Genomic DNA, 18,726 nt, shown 5'->3' with positions numbered 1-18,726 from the left:
CCCGTTGGCGGAGCCCCTGGCCCTCCCGCCCTCGCCGCCCTCCTGCACATGAAGTGATCCCGCGGTCGGGGTCTGGATTGCGGTTCTCACGCCCCTGCTGTGGGGAGGGGGTGTTTAACCCGAGGCCTTCGGTCCTTCGGTGTCTTGTGAGTGTTCTGTGTATGTACATATTCTGCTCTTAAGTTGATAAATATACATATATTGAGCGTGTCCACGTCTCCTCGCCGAACCTTAGGAGTCCTTTGGCACCATGTCCTGTGTGCATTATAAATTCTCTTCCAAACTCAACTATGACACCGTCACCTTCGATGGGCTGCACATCTCCCTCTGCGACCTAAAGAAGCAGATTATGGGGAGAGAGAAGCTGAAAGCCGCCGACTGCGACCTGCAGATCACCAACGCGCAGACCAAGGAAGGTGAGCACATGGGCCCGGTGCCGGCGGAGACTAACCGCCATCATGGCTGTGGTGGGTCCTTCCGAGGCTGTCGGTGCGGCCAGGGGTGGTGGCCTCGGCCTCGGAGCTGAACGGGCCGCGTTTGCTTTGTGCCCACGGGGCCCTGTCACAGGCTAGTCCCCTCCGGGGCTCGGGAACGGAGGCTGTGGTGGGGGCGGAGGGGGTGCTTTGGGGGCTCGCCCAGTGCTGCTGCTCAAACTTTCTAACCGGACAACTGTTGGGGGCAAATGTTCTATCCTCTCTCTCCCTTCTCCTGTCTGTCTGTTCTAATTTTGGAATGGTCTTCATTGTAGAGAAGGGAGCCTCACCTTAATGTTTTGGAGGATTTAATCCAGCCAGCCTTCAGCGATGGAATTGCTTTAGTCTTGAGTGCAAATTTCAGAATTAGTGATACAGTAATTTAGTGGCTGTGCTCTTGGTTCATTTTTACTAAATATCAAAAACAGACTTTTTTTTAAAAAAAATGATTGCCAGACTTTACATAATGGTGTTGATATTAGGGCACTGAAAAACAGTCGGCTGCTGCCATATGAGTACCAGTCACCCGCTGACTGTACTCTTTATATGCATTTTTTTTATAATATTGAGAGTTTAACAGTAGATATTGAAAATGTGACATGACCCTTTCAGATTCTGACTCTGAACTTGTCTTGGTTTCTTTTTCTCAGTATTGTAATGCTGATCTGTAGTTTTCAGTTGGTCAGTCTTTTGAGTTTTATTGATGGCATGAGAAGAAATAGAGTGAAGTTCTAATTAGGTTAGGGTTTTTCTTGATTACTAAATTTGGTTTATGGTAACAAGGGTTCTTTTAATTGCAGTTGCGGGGGGGGCGGGGGGGGATCCCGCATTTCTAGCCTGTTTGGTAGATGGAATGTCTTGTCGTATTAAAGAGCTGTTTTCCATTTACATCCAGACATAAGTATGATTGTATCATTGTGTTTAGGAACACTATTGGCAATCATGACTCAAAAATATTCATTAAGAATTTTACTTATTCACGTGATAAAGTGAAAGAATATTCTGTCCCCCCCCCCCCTTTAAAAAAAGTTTCATACTTAAAGGGACACTTCACTTGAGGCCATGGTAATTGTAATTATGTACAGCACCTCTGTACTTAGGAGAGGAAAAACTGATGGTCACGAAGGTTTGAGAAACAGCTTTTAAAAATATTATTCAAGAAAATAACTTAAGCCCGGGGAATTACTTTTTCTTTAAGGCCACCAAAAACATTCCTTAAGTTTTATACTTCACAGAACAGGTGACTTTATAAGAATTTCAGGCCATTTTGATAGGGGAATGGTACTTATGAATGACAATAAAATGGCATTAAAGAATATTAGGTCAATTTTAATCATTAGATACTATGTAAACTTCATATTTTATTGCAGTATTACACAGTTTAATCATTTGGGGCTAGACTTTGTCCATCTTTTCCACCTAATAATTGAATACAACTTTGTTAGACTGGAGTAAATTTGATGGAGTAAGGCGATGGAATTGTTCAAAATTAAACTCTTTTGTGACATGTTATTTTTTTTCTAAGCCAGGACATTATGTGATACATTATTTTGGTAAGCCCTGAAAGAGAGGAGAATGCTTTCTTTGCCCAGCAGCATGTTTATTTCATATATTTGTGTGAACTGTCCTTATTGGGAGAGAGCTTTGATACTAGAGTGGTTAAGAGAAGGAGCCCCCGGGGAGGAGATGTGGATTGTTTGCAATCCTTACATTAGGGGAGAAATACTGGAGTGCAGAGGACAGTCACTTAATGAGTTTTATTGGAAATAGTATCCAGTGTCACGAGGCAGCTGAGTAAGTGCCACTTAGTTTTAGCACCATCCAGTGAATTAAAGAGTACAGAATAAATGCTTATAGCTTTGTAATAGGAGATTGTATGTTTTTCCTGTATAATTTAACTGTATAAGTTGTTTACCTATGTTTCTGCATCACCACCACACCCAAAAAAAGCCTTCATTTGAACTTACTGTGAAAGATTTGGAAGCTGAGGGTGAAGTATTTTTAAAATACTCTTATCATACATTTTCCTTCATTTCTCAAATGCGTTTTGTTTTTCATTCTATCCATGATCTGCATGTTTTTGGATTAAAAATTATCCTGGTGTGTAGAAAGGTTTTTTCTGGGTTTTTTTGTTTGTTTTTTGTTTTAGTTAACAGGCTACTTAAGGGTAGAAAATCATTGATGTAATTCAGGTACATGAAAATTAAAAGGTCAGTTACAATGTCTGGTGTTAGGGCACCTAACTTTTAGTTTGACACAGCACTTTGTGGATTAAATTAATTGTCCTAGAAAGCTACTCTGAACACATTTGCTATTTTTCCCCCCATTGAACACTTTTGAGAGTTGTTACACATTCAGAAACTGTCAGGTGTTTGACACCCAAGTTTTGATTCTAGAATTTGCTTTTTAAAGATTCTCCATCTCTGTTCCCAGTATATCTTAGCTTGCTTAGAATCTGGAACTGTCATAAACTATGCAAGATTGGCTTACATTGGTATTCCAGGATCTAGGAAATTGCATCATTCTAACTGATTACCTGTGAGATATAGCCTACTGCTTGAAATATACTGGAAAATAACCTTTTTCTGAACAACTTAGTTCATAACAGGAAATACCATCATATTATGATTTAAAAGAATAGAACTGATGATATATTTATATATATGTGTGTGTGTTTGTATGTGTGTGTGTATATATGTGTATGTGTGTGTGTATATATACATATATATATATATATGAAAATGCGTAGATAAGTGACAAACTTGAAATAATTGGAAGTCAGTCACTTGGTGGTGAATAACTTATGTGAAACAAGTGAACTCATAACCTTAACAGAATAAACCCTAATGTCTGTCTGATTGTGTGATTAAGGGAGTTGGGTACATTTTTTCCTCCTGCTCCCTGTATTGGATTATTTTTCTTTTTGGTAATTTTACTAGTTCCTTCCTTAGCAACTCTTTTTACCATAGTTAAATTAATTGGTCCACTTACTCTTTAAATTTTATTCTTAAAGAAATATTGCAATAATATTTCAAAGAGTAGAAAAATAGGATTCACTAATCTTCCCATTTGTCTTATCAGTAATTGACATCACTGTTCATCCAGTTGTTTAAACCAGGAACTCAGGAGTTCATGCCCAATTCTTGTTTCTTCTTCACTCCCCCTCCCCCAATCCCAGTTCAATTCATCCACAAGCCTTAGCAGTTCTGCTTCAAACATTCTGACTCTCCATTTCTCTCTCATATTCCAGCCCAGACCATCCTTATCTCTTTTCCTGGCCCTATTAGTTAGCCTGTTTCTACTTTTATTTTTCTATGGATTGGTGCTCCACTTAGATAACAGAGTTATCGTTTTGTTTTTAACAAAACTTTCATTGTTTTTGTTTAAAATCCTTCAATAACTTTCTGTGTATTTAGAAACTATAAATCAATGTAAGATCAGTACCTTTCTACCTGTATTTCACATCATTATTTCCTTTCATTTTCTTCAGCTGTTTAGAAGTGCTTTTCTTTCTGTCTGAAACATAGCCTTTTGCACATCTGGCTGGCCTCTCAGTCTTTTAAGTCTCAAATGTCAGTTACTTCCTTGAATCAACATTCTATTCAAAGTTGCATTCCACTTAATTCTTTATTATAAAACCCTTTTTTCTGTATTTAAACATGGCAATTTAAATTTTTAGTCTCTTTTCCCCAGTAATACTTATGTTTAGGGGCTAGGAGAGACAGAATTTCTTTGTTATAAATAACAGCTTTTTTCATGGTTCAGATGTTCAGCATTAGTGGCTAACTTAACTGAAATTTGGGGTTCCACAAAACTGGACCTGCCAGGGTCAAGAACAAGTTGACTATTCGGTATCCTTTGAAGAGAAGTCCCTTACGGCTTTGGATATTTGTTCTGACAGTATCAGTAATCCAGATGCAAGGAACACGGAGTTATTAATGCTCTTTTATATTTATTTCCCATAAAATTCATGTTTGAAGTCCTCTAATTCTTGAGGACTGTGACTACCCAAATCCCCAAATAGAATTCATTTCTATCATTTATTTACAGAATATACTGATGATAATGCTCTGATTCCTAAGAATTCATCTGTAATTGTTAGAAGAATTCCTATTGGAGGTGTTAAATCTACAAGCAAGACGTACGTTATGTAAGTATCAATTTCATATATTTAAGTTCTTAAAATAATAGACTGTTGGTTTGAGAAAGAACCAGGGATGTTTTAGAACCAAACCTCCTATATCTCCTTAATCATTAAAACTGTGATGATTAGTTTGTTTTTTCCTGATTTCTTCCCCCAGGTAGATTAACTTAACCTGTAGTTAGGAGTAAGCACCATTAGGAAGAATTTTTACTCTATATCAGTAATATTTAGAAAGACAAAATGATGTTCAAATAGTGAACAAGTATTTCTGTACCCTTCTTTGCTTTTATTTGCCTCTACACTTTCTTTTTTTCCACCTACTGTTAAAAAAATGTATATGAGTTTCTTAAGAGATCTGTCCTGTTTTGTCACCATCAAGAGTATTAAATATGCCCTAGCCGGTTTAGCTCAGTGGGTAGAGCAGGGGGGTCCTCAAACTTTTTTAAACAGGGGGCCAGTTCACTGTCCCTCAGACTGGTGGAAGGCCAGACTATAGTTTAAAAAATACAACTATGGCCGCAACCGGTTTGGCTCAGTGGATAGAGCGTCGGCCTGCGGACTCAAGGGTCCCAGGTTCGATTCCGGTCAAGGGCACATGCCCAGGTTGCGGGCTCAATCCCCAATGGGGAGCTTGCAGGAGGCAGCCAATCAATGATTCTCTCTCATCATGAATGTTTCTATCTCTCTCTCCCTCTTCCATCTTCTCTGAAATTAATAAAAAAATATTTAAAAAATTAAAAATTTTAAAAAAAGTATTAAACAATGCCAACATTTGCTCCTCATCAAAAAGGGGTTTTGTCGGGAGGCTAGAGAGTTTATAGAATTTTTGAGCAGACACTGGAATCAAATTTAGGTTTGACTATACTTAATGCTTCACACTAATTTGTGACTTTGGGTAAGTTACTTAAAATCTGTACCTTAGAGTTCTCAAAATGAAATGGGGATATGAATAAACAGTGCCTGGTATATGGTAAATGACCAAAACAGCAGTAGTTTAGGACTAGTCTAGAGCTTAAGAAGGAGGCAGGGTTAACATTTTATATCTTGTAACTTTCTATACTTTCTTGCTATTTAATGGTGATAGCAAAATCATAATATGTGAAAAGGGCAGCAACTTAGGCCATTTTTTTATTATTTACTTAAAAGTTTTTTTTAATTGATTTTTAGAGGAAGGTGGGTGGGGCGACATCTGTCCGCTGCCTCCTGCATGCTGTCTACCAGGGGTTGAGCTGGCAACCTTTTGGTGCATCAGATAATACCCAGCCAACGGAACCAAACAGGCCAAGGGGCAACATAGGCTATTTAAAGGGTAGTGATTTCCCCTTAGAAGTTAGATAACCTTATTTATAATTTTGGCAAATTCTGCTTTTGGTTAATAAAACAATTCCGGAATTTGCCAATTTGTCAGTCCTAGGAAATGGAATGTGTCCTTAGAATTGAGGTACAATCATATCTTAGAGCTTTAGTTGGTGTGGGCAAGTATTCATTCTTACAGATTATTCTGATTGTTTACTGTAAAGTTCCATTCCATTTGGAGGTCCTTTTGTATAATATCTTCTATATAATAACTTAAAAGACTTGAATACTTTTTTTTTGCTGTAAACACCAAGTGAACTATGTGTTTTTTATGTAATCTTAAGAAATTATAGCCGAAACCGGTTTGGCTCAATGGATAGAGCGTCGGCTTGCGGACTGAAGGGTCCCAGGTTCGATTCCGGTCAAGGGCATGTACCTTGGTTCGGGCACATCCCCAGTTGGAGATGTGCAGGAGGCAGCTGATCGATGTTTCTCTCTCATCGATGTTTCAAACTTTCTATATCTCTCACTTCCTCTCTGTAAAAAATCAATAAAATATATTTTAAAAAAAAGCATCTTCTTTAAAAAAAAAAAAGAAAAGAAATTATAAGGAAAAAATTAATTCCTAGAATCTAGTGTGAAATTACACTTTAATTTACCAAGTACCTTTTAAAAACATTGAGTTTCAGATTTATTTTTTTATATATTCAGAAACTCTTGGGGAATTATTTTAAGTACATAAAAAAATAAGTTGGCTATTAGAGAATTGCATATTCATTCACTATGGATATGATTTCCTTTTTTTTTTGACTCATATATTTAACTAATAAAATGCCTCTTGAGTTTGTTGAGCAAATACTAGAAAAAGAAAACTTTATTTTTACCTCAGGACTTCCAAATTATGCACAAACTTAGAAACTCCTTTCAGGTTCTATGCATTTCTGAATAGTCAGGACAGCATAAACTAAAACTAAGCATATAAAGACTACATGTTTAGCAACTCATCCTCTGGCTTGTGAGACCTTAAAAAATTTCTTTTGGGGTTTATTTGTGTGCTCTTTAAAAATTAATTTATTCAATTATCCATAACCATTTATCTCATTCTTTTGACTAAAATATTCTGTCAAACTATGTTGTATTTTTCTGGAAGTTAGAATTCTTGTTTACTGGTAACCTTTGGTCATTGTTTTGAGACTTTTTAAAAAATGAAGGTAATTATCCAATAGTATACAAACTTAAAAGCAACTTCAGTATCAAGAAAGTGTCTTTTCAAATTAAAAAAAAAAATTAAAGTAACTATCTACCTGTCTTTCTGGATTTGAAACCCAGTTTTTGGAGCACAACAATTTTTCAGGGATCCAAATTACAAATATTAACAATGGTCTTGCTTTAAGAAAATCTGATGTGTGAAAATTTACATCTGTACCTATTAAGAACTGGGGGAAAGTTTAATAGAAGTAGTTCCTAATAGTTCTTAATAAGCAGAATTACAATATTCTAAGTGGTAATAAGTCAAAAAGCATATAAGTTTGTGGAGGTGGATTGTTAGAGGTGCGAGTCATATGGGACATTGTCTTAATAACTGTCTCATACTTACATTTTTCAGACCAATATTCTAATGAACATATTTTCACTCAAATGTAATCCATCTTTCCTGGAAGATTCTAGAGGTCTGCCAGGCCTCTAGAGTAGATTTTTTATTTTATTTTTTTTTTAATCACAAATGCATCTTAAATTGATAGTGTTCAAAGGTGGTAAAGGTTAATAAAGTAGGGTACTATTTTGGAAATTGGCTGTTTGTAAATCTTTGTCCCAAAGGAAAATTGTCCTGCAAATGTGTGATAGGGATAAAATCCTAACCAGCTGCTCATAGAGCTAATGTTATTTTTGTTTTTGTTTTTTAGAAGTCGAACTGAACCAGTGATGGGAACTTCAAAAGCAGTATGTAAAAACACAATCTCACACTTTTTCTACACATTGCTTTTACCTTTATAATGTTGCAGTGAAGTAAATCACATTAGACCTTAATATCCAACTGATCATAGTACATATTGTAAATAAAATGTATCTTGATGACAGCTCAGTTGAATCTGGATATATGTGGCATAATTTGCACACTTACTTTGTAGAAATGGGTAATTTGTGCCCCAAGAACACTGTTTCGTATTAAATGATAGCAACCCTGTATGACACTGTGTTGTACAGTTAATGTATGATCCTTTTTAGATCGTGTAGGTTTTAACATTACTGAACATGATAACATGTTCTGCATCTGTCTGTCTATAGTTAGTATTTTGTATGTATGTACAGGCTGTTGTGTGCTTTTTGTTTCTTGCAATAAAAAAATGTTTGGAGTGTATAATTTGCCATTTTCACGTTGTATCACTTAGTTTTTGTTAGATTTTTTTTTTCTGCCTGATGGATGGCTTTTAAAAGGGCATTAGCAACATGCAAAGCTCCATATTAAAGTTTAATGCTTTCTCCAAGTTCAGACACATGAGAGAAGAAAGCTTTCCAGCGAACACTGATGCAGCTTTATTATTTAGTTTTGCTTTATTTGGCAGTTCTGAGCTCCGATTCTTTGTTTCTGTCCTTACTATAAAGTGAAACCCGAATTGGGCCCTCCAACAGGATATCAGTCTCCTCAGTGATTTTGATGATTTTATATAATTGAGTACATTGTTTTCAAATTTTAATATAAGGTCTTTCAGTTCCAGTTTGCTCAGTTGTCCAAATTAAAATATTTCCCTCATTCTCATAAGATATTAATTGTAAGCTAATTGAGAACTGTACCTTATCAAAGATAACTGCCCTTAACCAGGGTAACGTCTTAATTTTACCACAGATTAACTTGAAGTACGGCACCATTTTGACTGTGAGCTAATAATTAATAGTAATCCTCAGTTGTGGGATGAAGCATCTGTTTCCAAACACAGGTCTGCAGTAATTGGTTCTGTAAACTGGATGGTTCTCTAAACATTTGACTGCTCAGGCTGATTTATACACAAGATGTCTGAAATCTTCATTTAGAATTCAAGGGTACTGCTTGCTGTTTCACTTTATCCTTTTTAAATACTGATCTTGAATTGTGTATTAGTCGTTTCACTAACCTTGGATCATTGGATCTTAAACATAGAAAATCTGAACTTTGGACTTGTTCTCTAAAGTATATATGGCCTTTAGTTCCCATGGAATTAAATACAGTGATTCCAAACTCATAGTGTTTGGGGTTCCCCCCCTCTTTTGGGGTATATGGGTTTTTGTTTTTTTAAGCATAATGCTGTAAAAAATGTCCAAGTTTCTGTTTTGCTGGTGATTGGTTTAAAACTGATTTTTTAAAAATGTATCCAAATGCTAGCACAAAATAGATGACTATCCTGGTGACTGTAGTAGTTAATGTAACACATTTGTATGAAGTACATTTATATAGTATTTAAACTAATTCAGATGAAGTTTTATTTCTTGAAAACAGTTATTTCCTTTTTGTTTATTAGCATGTGTATAAACACAAATCACATGTTCATAAATAAAGTTAACATTCTTTTAGCCTTGTGTGTTCCCTGGCATGTCTGTATTACACTTATAAGAAGCAGTTTATTTTACGCTTATTTAGGTTTCTCTTTCTTTTTGTTTTTAGTTAAAAGTGGCTTTAATTTTTAAGTAGAATTATCTGAAATGGAGACATTAGATAACAATATCCCCGTCATTTATTTGCTTGAGGTACATTTGCTGACATTTAGGATGAGAGAAGAGCTTCAACAAGTACAATTTGTTCCCATCTTAAGAGACTTAAGAATTACATGTATTGTTCCAAAAACCAAGTAAGATAAAAATCACTAAGCCAGGTTTTTACATTCTGATTAGTAGAAGTGAATGTATGTACATTTTGGTAACTTGGCCATCTCTAATCAAAGATGACTGGCTATATCTGTCTGTATTCTTCAGCTTTCTTTACTTAGTTGTCCTTCCATGTTGAGACTCCAAAACTGGGTCTTCTTCCTACTAACTGAACATCAGAATTACATTGTGTAGGATCCTTTAATTTCAAGTAAGTGTATTTGGCATTAAAGATTTTAGATTCTTGCTCCCAGAAGCAAGACCGCAAATTAGATGTGGGGAGGTGTCTTAATGATGTCCACAGTATGCATCAAGCAGTTGTTTTGAAGACTTTTTTTTTTAATGTGGCAGAATTTGTTTTTATCAATAGTCTGAGAGTTACTGTATTTATTGATGTTTTGAACATATAAATTTCTAGTCATTTTTAAACCATTCCTTGTCAGCAAGTTTTCAGTTTTTCGTACCTTGCTATATGTAGAAAACAATTAGATACCCTTCTAAATTTGTGGTACATTTGACTTACTTATAGATTATAAAATATTTAGGTGCTATGGTGATTATTTGGTGGAAAAAAGTTACTTAGATGCCATTGACTATCTGAAACCACTTTCAACCCAATAAATACCCAGTACTAATAACAAGTTGGCAGAAAGCTAAAAAGGAGGACAAAAAAGCCTGGCATAAGAACAAAAAGACATTATATTTTAAGTGTTAGAGTGGGATGAACGAAAACGTTAGTTTTTCAGTTCCAGCAATAAGAGAGTTAATGATCAGTATCATATTCGAGGTAGTAAAGGACTGTTTTAAAGGCTATTTATTTGTTTCATTGGTTAGAAGCATAATATAGTATATAGATGATGGGTGACAGTAGTTTATTCATTTATTGTTATTTAAATTCAAACAATTCCTGCTTGATGTAAAATGTAACCCTCTTTAAAACAGATTTGACTAGGTTAATTTATTCTGGCTAAAAATAGGATATCGTAAATTCTCTCAAAATTTTTTTTAACTTGCCCCTTGAGATTAGTTCTATTAGGAAACTAAAATTTAAGAGCTGGACAGTTGTGAGGACCCAATGGTGGATTATATGGTTGAGTATTAGGAATGTGGGATTCATGCATTATGAACTCTTTAGAGTCCTTCAGTATAGAGCTATGAACCTTTATTTAAGCATCTCAGTAATAATAGCCATCAAACTAACTTTTGTTTTCTTCTTTGATTCAGACATCTTGTTACATTCTCTCTATTTTAAACTAGAGTTATAACCAATAATGCATGAGAGAATTATAACAAGTTCCTAAGTACATAAAAGATAATGCTTTCATTTGGGTACACCTGTAGGAAAATTATAACTTCACAATTATGTGCTAAAGATAAGTGTGTGTGTGTGTACATATATGCACATACATATATACTTTTTAAAAGCTGATATTAAAATCATGTCAGGGAACCAAATAATGACAAATTTAAGAAAGTCACATTTGAAAACACTTTTTTTAAAGCCCCCTTATATCTTTCATTTCTAATACTTGCTCCATTTGATTAGTTTTCTTTTCTTCACATATTAAAATCATCCTCATATGAACCAGCTCTGTTTGCCCTTGCCTCGGGGCCCTTTTGTTTAGCTTAACATTTTTGCCCTGAGAAAGTTGTGTTTTCTTTGTCAGGAAGTTACTTGTTATTCTCCATATGGGAGACTAAATTTACTTAGATTGAGGAGTGTATGCTTAAAAAAAGATCAAAAGTCACAATTAGTGGGAGTTGTTTTATTCAAGATTATCTGAGCCTTTAAAGAATTGCTTGTTTTACAATTTACATAATGACATTCCAGGAAAGTTAGATTTCTTGCTCTCCTAGTGTCCATTGTCTTGAGCATCATCAAATTTAGAGACCACTGACAGACACTGCACTCTACCTAGCATTTAGTCACCTGCCTGCACAGAGTGCCCATATGATACACTTTTCCTTACCCCGTTTTCCCATTGTGACTTAGCCCCCCTCAGCTGTTAGCCTTTATTACTGTGTGAAATACGAAGGGAAAGGAGGGGTGAGCTACACTTTCAGCTTTAAAACACTTTTTAGAAAATAACATTCTTTAGACTACTTCTAAGAAAATGCCCAATATTTAAACATTAAGTGGCAGTAGGAACTAACTGATCACTTTTAGATGTTTTCAGTGTGGAACTTGAATGTGTGTTTAATTTTTTGTGAACAGATTGATGACTCTTCTGCATCTATTTCTCTGGCCCAGCTTACAAAGGTATATATACATATATTCTTGAAAATATTAATCTTTTTCTAACATCGTATTTTTATGTGGAACAATTTTTTGGAGGGGTTGGGGGAGGAGATTTTTGTAAAAATATTGTATGTATTATTACTATCCTGTAAAGAGTAGTTGTGGTTTTGAGAAGATAGGGGGAGTACTTTGTCAGCCTCAGCACAATGTTGGAGTATTTTCATCTTCAAGACAGAAGAAACACAATGAAGCTACTCATACTTTTTCCCCCCCTCATATATTTTGTTTTTAATTGTACATTGGAAACTAAGAAAGTTCTGGAGGAATTCCTTGGTTTGGGCTGTAAATTATGTGGACTTTATTTAAGCAGCCAAATAGAAGCTTTCCTTTACATGGACAATTGCATGGTTCTTTCTTGAATATTTGAATTGAACCCATGAAGGTCAATATATTAAATGTGATACAATTGCTTCTTTATACTGTAGACTTGTAGTCTGTCTGCATTAGAAAAAGTTTTAAACAACCTAATTTGTTTGAACACAGACTACGTGAATTGTGATGTATACAGCTGTTTGCAGGAATATACCAATGTGTATGTTTGGCAGAGGGGTAAAATGTTACCTCCTGAAATCATTGTATATGCCATGTTTTGCTATAAGATTGCTTACATTTTCTGCTCAACAGTGTGTACTTTTTATTTGGGAAAGCACTAGTAATGGACTACTTTTAAAAACAATAGATTTAGCTTGCAAATCATGCCTTTTTAAAAAAAAGCAATTATTACAGAATAGACAGATTTTTGAGGGCCAAAAAGGAAGTTTTCCAAAAATCTTTTTTCCCCCCTAAGCCAAATTTAGCAACCACGATTAATGAGTTGATGGCTTTTCCATTGGTGCTATCCCCCTAGGTCCACCGCCTCCATCTTATACTTTGGTTTTGTTATAGGTTGTGTCCTTTTCCTTAGAATGTACCCCTCTCCTTCCCCTCCCCCCCCAAAAAATGTCCTAGTTCCTTTTCTGGGAAAACTGAACATTAAAATTGATAACTCTAGAAGATAAAGTGGGCTAAAACTGTCCTCCTAATTTTCTAATACAAACTAGTTTAGCATAGACTTAACATCATTAGCAGTTTATAGGTTACTGTTTTAATCCTTATGTTCTGTAAGGACCATATTTGAGTTTGGGTCTATTCCTACCATTGTTTCTCTGTGGGAAGCAGTTGGGGAATTTTGGAGGTTTGGGGAATTTTTTTTTAACTATTTGTAAATTAATGTTTGGGTTCAAACAAATTAGTTGTTCAACATGTAATCAAGTTTTCTGTAAATGTTGCTGTTCTAAGCTCTGTTAATGTTAAGCATTCTTTGTATACAAAATTACAATAAAATGTTAAAACTGGTTGCTTGTTTTGTGAATGAATGTAAAGATAAAAACCCAATGAATGACTGATATGAGTGCTAGATGCCTGAAGACTCAAGCTATTAGGACTCACTCCCTTAGATCCTGCTTATATCTACACTTGTATAGACCTTAAAGATGAAGTTCATAAAAATTTGGAGAGTTGGATTTAAAATTATGAATGCTCATTGCATGTGCTTTGCTTTGTTCTTAATTTGAAATTGGCACCACTCCCTGAAGAGCCTTCTGATTTTTAATGTGTTCAGTTATTCTACCCCCAATCCCACCTCCCAGTTGTAAGTACAAAGTACTATAGTCTTAGTGCTACGACACTTGAATTATTTTTAAGGTTGGAAAACATCAAGTGTTTCTTTCTAAACTTAATCTGCTTTTAACTCTTAAGAGGAGTAGTGTGCAAATCTTAACACAAGGTATAAACAGGGTCTAAGGTTTGAGTGCCCCCAGAAAGACTTTCTCCAATCCCGCAGACACTCAAACACCCGAGGAACTCCCAGTGCCTCTTATGGGTTATATGTGTAAATAGCTGTTTTTATGCAAGATTAGATACTGCTCTTTACAGGATGAGTGGTGTTGTCTTTGGCTGTGTGGTCTTAAATGTGTTTCTAATGTGTGTGTCAAATAATTACCTGTTAAACAGACTGCCAATCTGGCTGAAGCCAATGCTTCTGAAGAAGATAAAATTAAAGCAATGATGTCGCAATCTGGCCATGAATACGACCCAATCAAGTAAGTTCATAAGTACTGTATACTACTAGGGACTTCGGGGTTGATTTCTCCCCCAAGCAGAGGCTTTATTTTTTTTTAAGATTTTGTTTACATGTAATTTTTTTCTCCCTTTCAGTTACATGAAGAAACCTCTAGGTCCACCACCTCCATCTTATACCTGTTTCCGCTGTGGTAAACCTGGCCATTATATTAAGAATTGCCCAACAAATGGGGTAAGTCCAAAGTACAAAACATAGTTCAGCTTATTTTTCTTACAGTTATTTATTAGCCTTTTTTTTTTCTTGGTAAATACTGCTTTCTATAGTACAAGGGCAAATGACCACAGCCTCTGTGGTCAAAGCCAAATTGTCAGGCTTCAAATACTGGCTCAGCCACTTAATAGCTGAGTGAGCTTGGGCAAGTTCTGATTTCTCCAAGCCTGTTACTTTTTGCCTGTGGATGGCTGTTGTGAGGATTAAGTGAAATCATGTGTAAATAATATATATAGTTAGTAAACACTACATGTTAACTAATGTTAAATTTCTCTCCCTCCTCATCTTCCATCTCTGAAAAGGATAAGAACTTCGAATCTGGTCCTAGGATTAAAAAGAGCACTGGAATTCCCAGAAGTTTCATGATGGAAGTGAAAGATCCTAACATGAAAGGTGCAATGCTCACCAACACTGGAAAATACGCAATACCAACTATAGATGCGTGAGTATTCAGATTAAATGTGGCCTGTGGGGACTGCAGTCAGTCCAGGTAGAGTGTTCTGTTTGTCTTGAGCTTGGGACTTGGCCACTTCTGTGTTAGGAATGAGAAGCTGCAGTCGGCTCCATTTAAAGCACATTTAAAATGGGCCTGGGGGCTTCTGCTACCAGAGTCCCACTTCTCTTGTAGTCTTTTAATTTTTTTCTTTTTCTGTCATTCCCTGCTTTCCTCCATTCACATACTTACTGCCACATAAGCTTACATGCTACTTGCACTTTTTAAGTTAACAAGACAGATACCTTAATAGTTTTGAGAAACGAGGCTTAAGAATAAAAGTTCTGCAATATGTCAAGGTAAATGTAAGTGCCAAGAAGTAAAACACTGAGGTATCTGTGTGAGTCTTAAGATTCTAAAGTATGGTTTATTTTGTAAACCATTAGTTCAGGTCATCTCTAGCACAATAAGCTATACCTTAATGCTCATTTTTATTGAGTTTTCAAATTTAATTTTGTGAGCTAATTTTTAATGAAATGGATAGACATGAAAACCTAGGGAAATAGTTCAACTAGTAAGTTCCCTTTCATGAGCTCTTACTAATGCTTCTAATTACCTTTTTGTCACTCTCAATAGTTGTGAACTCACACAACACAATATTAAATGTTGTTTTAGAGAACAACTTCATAGTGCATAGGAATCTCTATGTTGAGTGGTCTAGGCATTCACGTGCCACTGCCACCGCTGCTGCATTTGTAACAGGTCCTCCAGGAGATCATGAAGTTACCTTGACAGACCTCAATTTAGAAAATAAGATGTCCCTGTTCTCAGTAACATACAAAAGTATTGTATGTAAGAACACAGTTTTTCCTCAGCTTCTTGCTGTATTGTTGAAAGTAGTGTAGTGAGCCGGGGAGGACAATGAAAATGGCTGTGCCATAGAATGGTATTGAAAAGATTTAGTGTTTTTGAGTAGGTACTTCAGTAAATGTTTTAGTTCACAGATAAGAAAATTCCCAACCCTGCTCACTTTCTTAACTTCACACCCATCTGTTTTTTTTTTTCGGTTACCATCTTGTATTTTTGTGGTTCATCTTAGAGTAGCTTGTTATGCTGTTTCTAATTCAGACATTTCATACATGCTTCCAAACAATTTTAGGTTGAAATTATTTTTACAGACACATTTAAGAGCAGACCGCTTCATCTTAATAAAATATAGAAATAAAGTATTTAAATATTTGTGTTGGAAAAATGAGCATCACCTGTGAACCAGAGTTAATAATTCATTGCTTTTGAATGGTGCAATACAAAAAACCCATTTATGACAAACACGCAGCAAATGCTGGGGAAAATGGGAGCCCAAATATTTTAATTAAAACTTTCACCCTCTTCATTAACACCACTAATAAGCAACTCAGATTCTTCTGTTTCTTTTTCTATCCTCTCTTCTTTTTTTTTTTCTTTTCTTTTCTTTTCTCTCTCGGGCAGTGGGAGACTCCTCTTTCACAAATTGGGAACAGTGGGGCATAAGCAAATTGACACTTATTTCTGGAATCGTGGTGATGTCTATGGAGCAACTGCAACACAAATAGCACACCTCAGGTACCTTCTCTGTCCAGTGAGATAAACACACTGTTCCTTAACGAGATAGGAAATTTCTCTAGGAATTCCTGTTTTACAAGTTTGCCTGATTACAGAGAAGATGGGGGTGTTGGACGCAGTGGTGATGAGTCTGAGAGTAGCGTGTTTTTGTTTTTTTTTTTGAATACATTTAATATCCAACATTTCTGCAGGTGTTACTTTAAATTTTTGTAACATGTTCTAGTCATTTAAGTAAAAATTGACTATAAATGGGTACATCCCTTTTAAAATACTAATTATAAGTAGACCACTGGCCACTAATTATTGGTGTGGTTGGTGACATAATATTTCCCCTTGTACCAATTTTAGTTTCCCATATTATGTGGCATTCACAGTAATTACCTTTACAGGTATTGAGAACTGTTAGACCATGGAGGGCCCGCCCCCCAGGAAACCTGGTAGGGTACAAAAATGTGATCAGGGTATTGCCGTGTCTAAGTTTGAATCCTTTTGTGGCACTGAATGTGTCACTTTACCTTCTGGCCCTCAGCTCTTAGAGCTATGGATTCTAAGATCCTTTCAGCCACTTTTATAGCATTTCTTTGTTTCTTTTTGTATACTTGTTGAGGATTTTATGTCTTTCTGTTGGTTAGATGGAGAATAATAATTGCTCCCTTATTTTGGAAGATATTACACTCATGTCAACTAATCAGGCATTGTACTGAATTATAAGTTCCCTTTATGGATATAGCAGAACTTGTAAATGTCTTAGAAATACTTTTCCTTCTTAACAGTGTTAAAATGCTAAAACCTTTTTTTACAGAGAAGCATATGCAATTGGGAAGAAAGAAAAGCCACCTTTCTTGCCAGAGGAGCCTTCTTCATCTTCTGAAGAGGACGACCCTATCCCAGATGAGTTGCTGTGTCTCATCTGCAAAGACATCATGACTGATGCCGTTGTCATTCCCTGCTGTGGAAACAGCTACTGTGATGAGTGTAAGGCATGCTCAGCCTTTGAAGACATAGATTTTAGAATATGTATACAGTTGACCTTTGGCAACATGGGGGTTAGGGGCGTTAACCCCTAGTCAGAAATCCAAATATAACTTTGACTCCCCCAAACTTAACTGTTACTAGCCTGCTGTTGACTAGAAGCCTTACCAAAAAATGGTTAATTACATATTCTGTATGCTACATATATTCTGTATTCTTATAATAAAGTAAGCTAGAGAAAAGAAAATGTTATTAAGAAAATCATAAGAAAGGAAATACTTTTACAGTACTGTACATATTTATTGGGCGGAGATCCATGTATAAGTGGACCCATGCAGTTCTAATCCACGTTTAAGGTTTAGCTGTTTTACTTGGAAAGGCACTTAGCAACATTGTGAATTTTAATAAGATATGAAATGTTGATAATTGTTTGAGCATTTACTAATGAGAACTCTGCTTTTGCTGCTACGTTTTTCTTTTCTAAGCAACAGCCTCTCTGTCCTTTTAATATTTGAATTAACCAATACCTCCATCAGGGCGTGACTGGTTGTGATGAGGTTTTATAAAATGTAGAATTCTTGTTTCCTATACATTTTATCTTTAATTTTATTTTAAATAAGTTTTTATTGATTTTATTTTTTTATTGATTTCAGAGAGGAAAGGAGAAGGGGAGAGAGAGATAGAACCATCAGTGATGAGAATCATTGATCAGCTGCCTCCTGCACGCCCCCCAACTGGGGATCGAGCCCGCAACCTGGGCATGTACCCTTGACCAGAATCGAGCCTGGGACCTTTCAGTCGGCAAGCCGACACTCTATCCACTGAGCCAAACCAGCTAGGGCTCCTATACATTTTAAATGGTATACAGTGCAGATATTTTAAAATGGTAACTAATTCCCTTTTCTGGATTGTGAAAGATACCTTATGTGGCCTCCTTTTACCCAAGGTTTCACTGTGGTTTCAATTAACCAGGGTCAACCACAGTTTGAAAATATTAAATGGAAAATTCCAGAAATAAACAATTCATAATTTTTAAATTGTGCACTGTTCTGAATAGCATGATGAAATCTCATGCTGAGCAGTTTTGTCCCACCTGAGACGAGAACCATTCTTTTGTCCAGTGTCTCCATTTCCCTCACATAGTCCCTTAATAGCTATATTGGTTATCACATTACTGTCATGGTATCACAGTTCTTGTATTCAAGTCACCCTTATTTTACTTATTGATGGCCCCATAGCACAAGAGTAGGGATTCTGGCAATTCACATATGCTAAAAAGAAGCCAGAAAATGTTTCCTTTAAGTGAAAAGATAACTCCTAAGTGTAATTTAGAACCAC

General features: G+C 35.8%; 1 protein-coding gene across 3 annotated transcripts in view; it reads left to right on the top strand.

Moving 5' to 3' along the window:
• The window catches only part of RBBP6 (retinoblastoma binding protein 6), a 35,458-nt gene that overhangs the window by 3,739 nt on the left and 12,993 nt on the right, over positions 1–18,726 (top strand). For 2 of the 3 annotated variants that reach the window (XM_006753609.2, XM_006753608.2), the window contains exons 1-8: positions 7–416; positions 4,524–4,623; positions 7,818–7,854; positions 11,966–12,010; positions 14,042–14,130; positions 14,246–14,342; positions 14,684–14,823; positions 17,219–17,391. In XM_006753609.2, the coding sequence (XP_006753672.1) occupies positions 251–416; positions 4,524–4,623; positions 7,818–7,854; positions 11,966–12,010; positions 14,042–14,130; positions 14,246–14,342; positions 14,684–14,823; positions 17,219–17,391 (847 nt within the window). In that variant the 5' untranslated portion in view covers positions 7–250. Of the gene's footprint in view, positions 1–6; positions 417–4,523; positions 4,624–7,817; positions 7,855–11,965; positions 12,011–14,041; positions 14,131–14,245; positions 14,343–14,683; positions 14,824–17,218; positions 17,392–18,726 lie in introns of those variants that run through there. The other variant, XM_015563994.1, reaches the window with a different exon arrangement.

Source organism: Myotis davidii, unplaced genomic scaffold (assembly GCF_000327345.1).
Source record: "Myotis davidii unplaced genomic scaffold, ASM32734v1 scaffold150, whole genome shotgun sequence".
In the NCBI taxonomy this organism is placed as follows: Eukaryota; Metazoa; Chordata; class Mammalia; order Chiroptera; family Vespertilionidae; genus Myotis; species Myotis davidii.
Note: the sequence above shows the minus strand (reverse complement) of the source record. Positions and strands in the feature narration are given on the sequence as shown.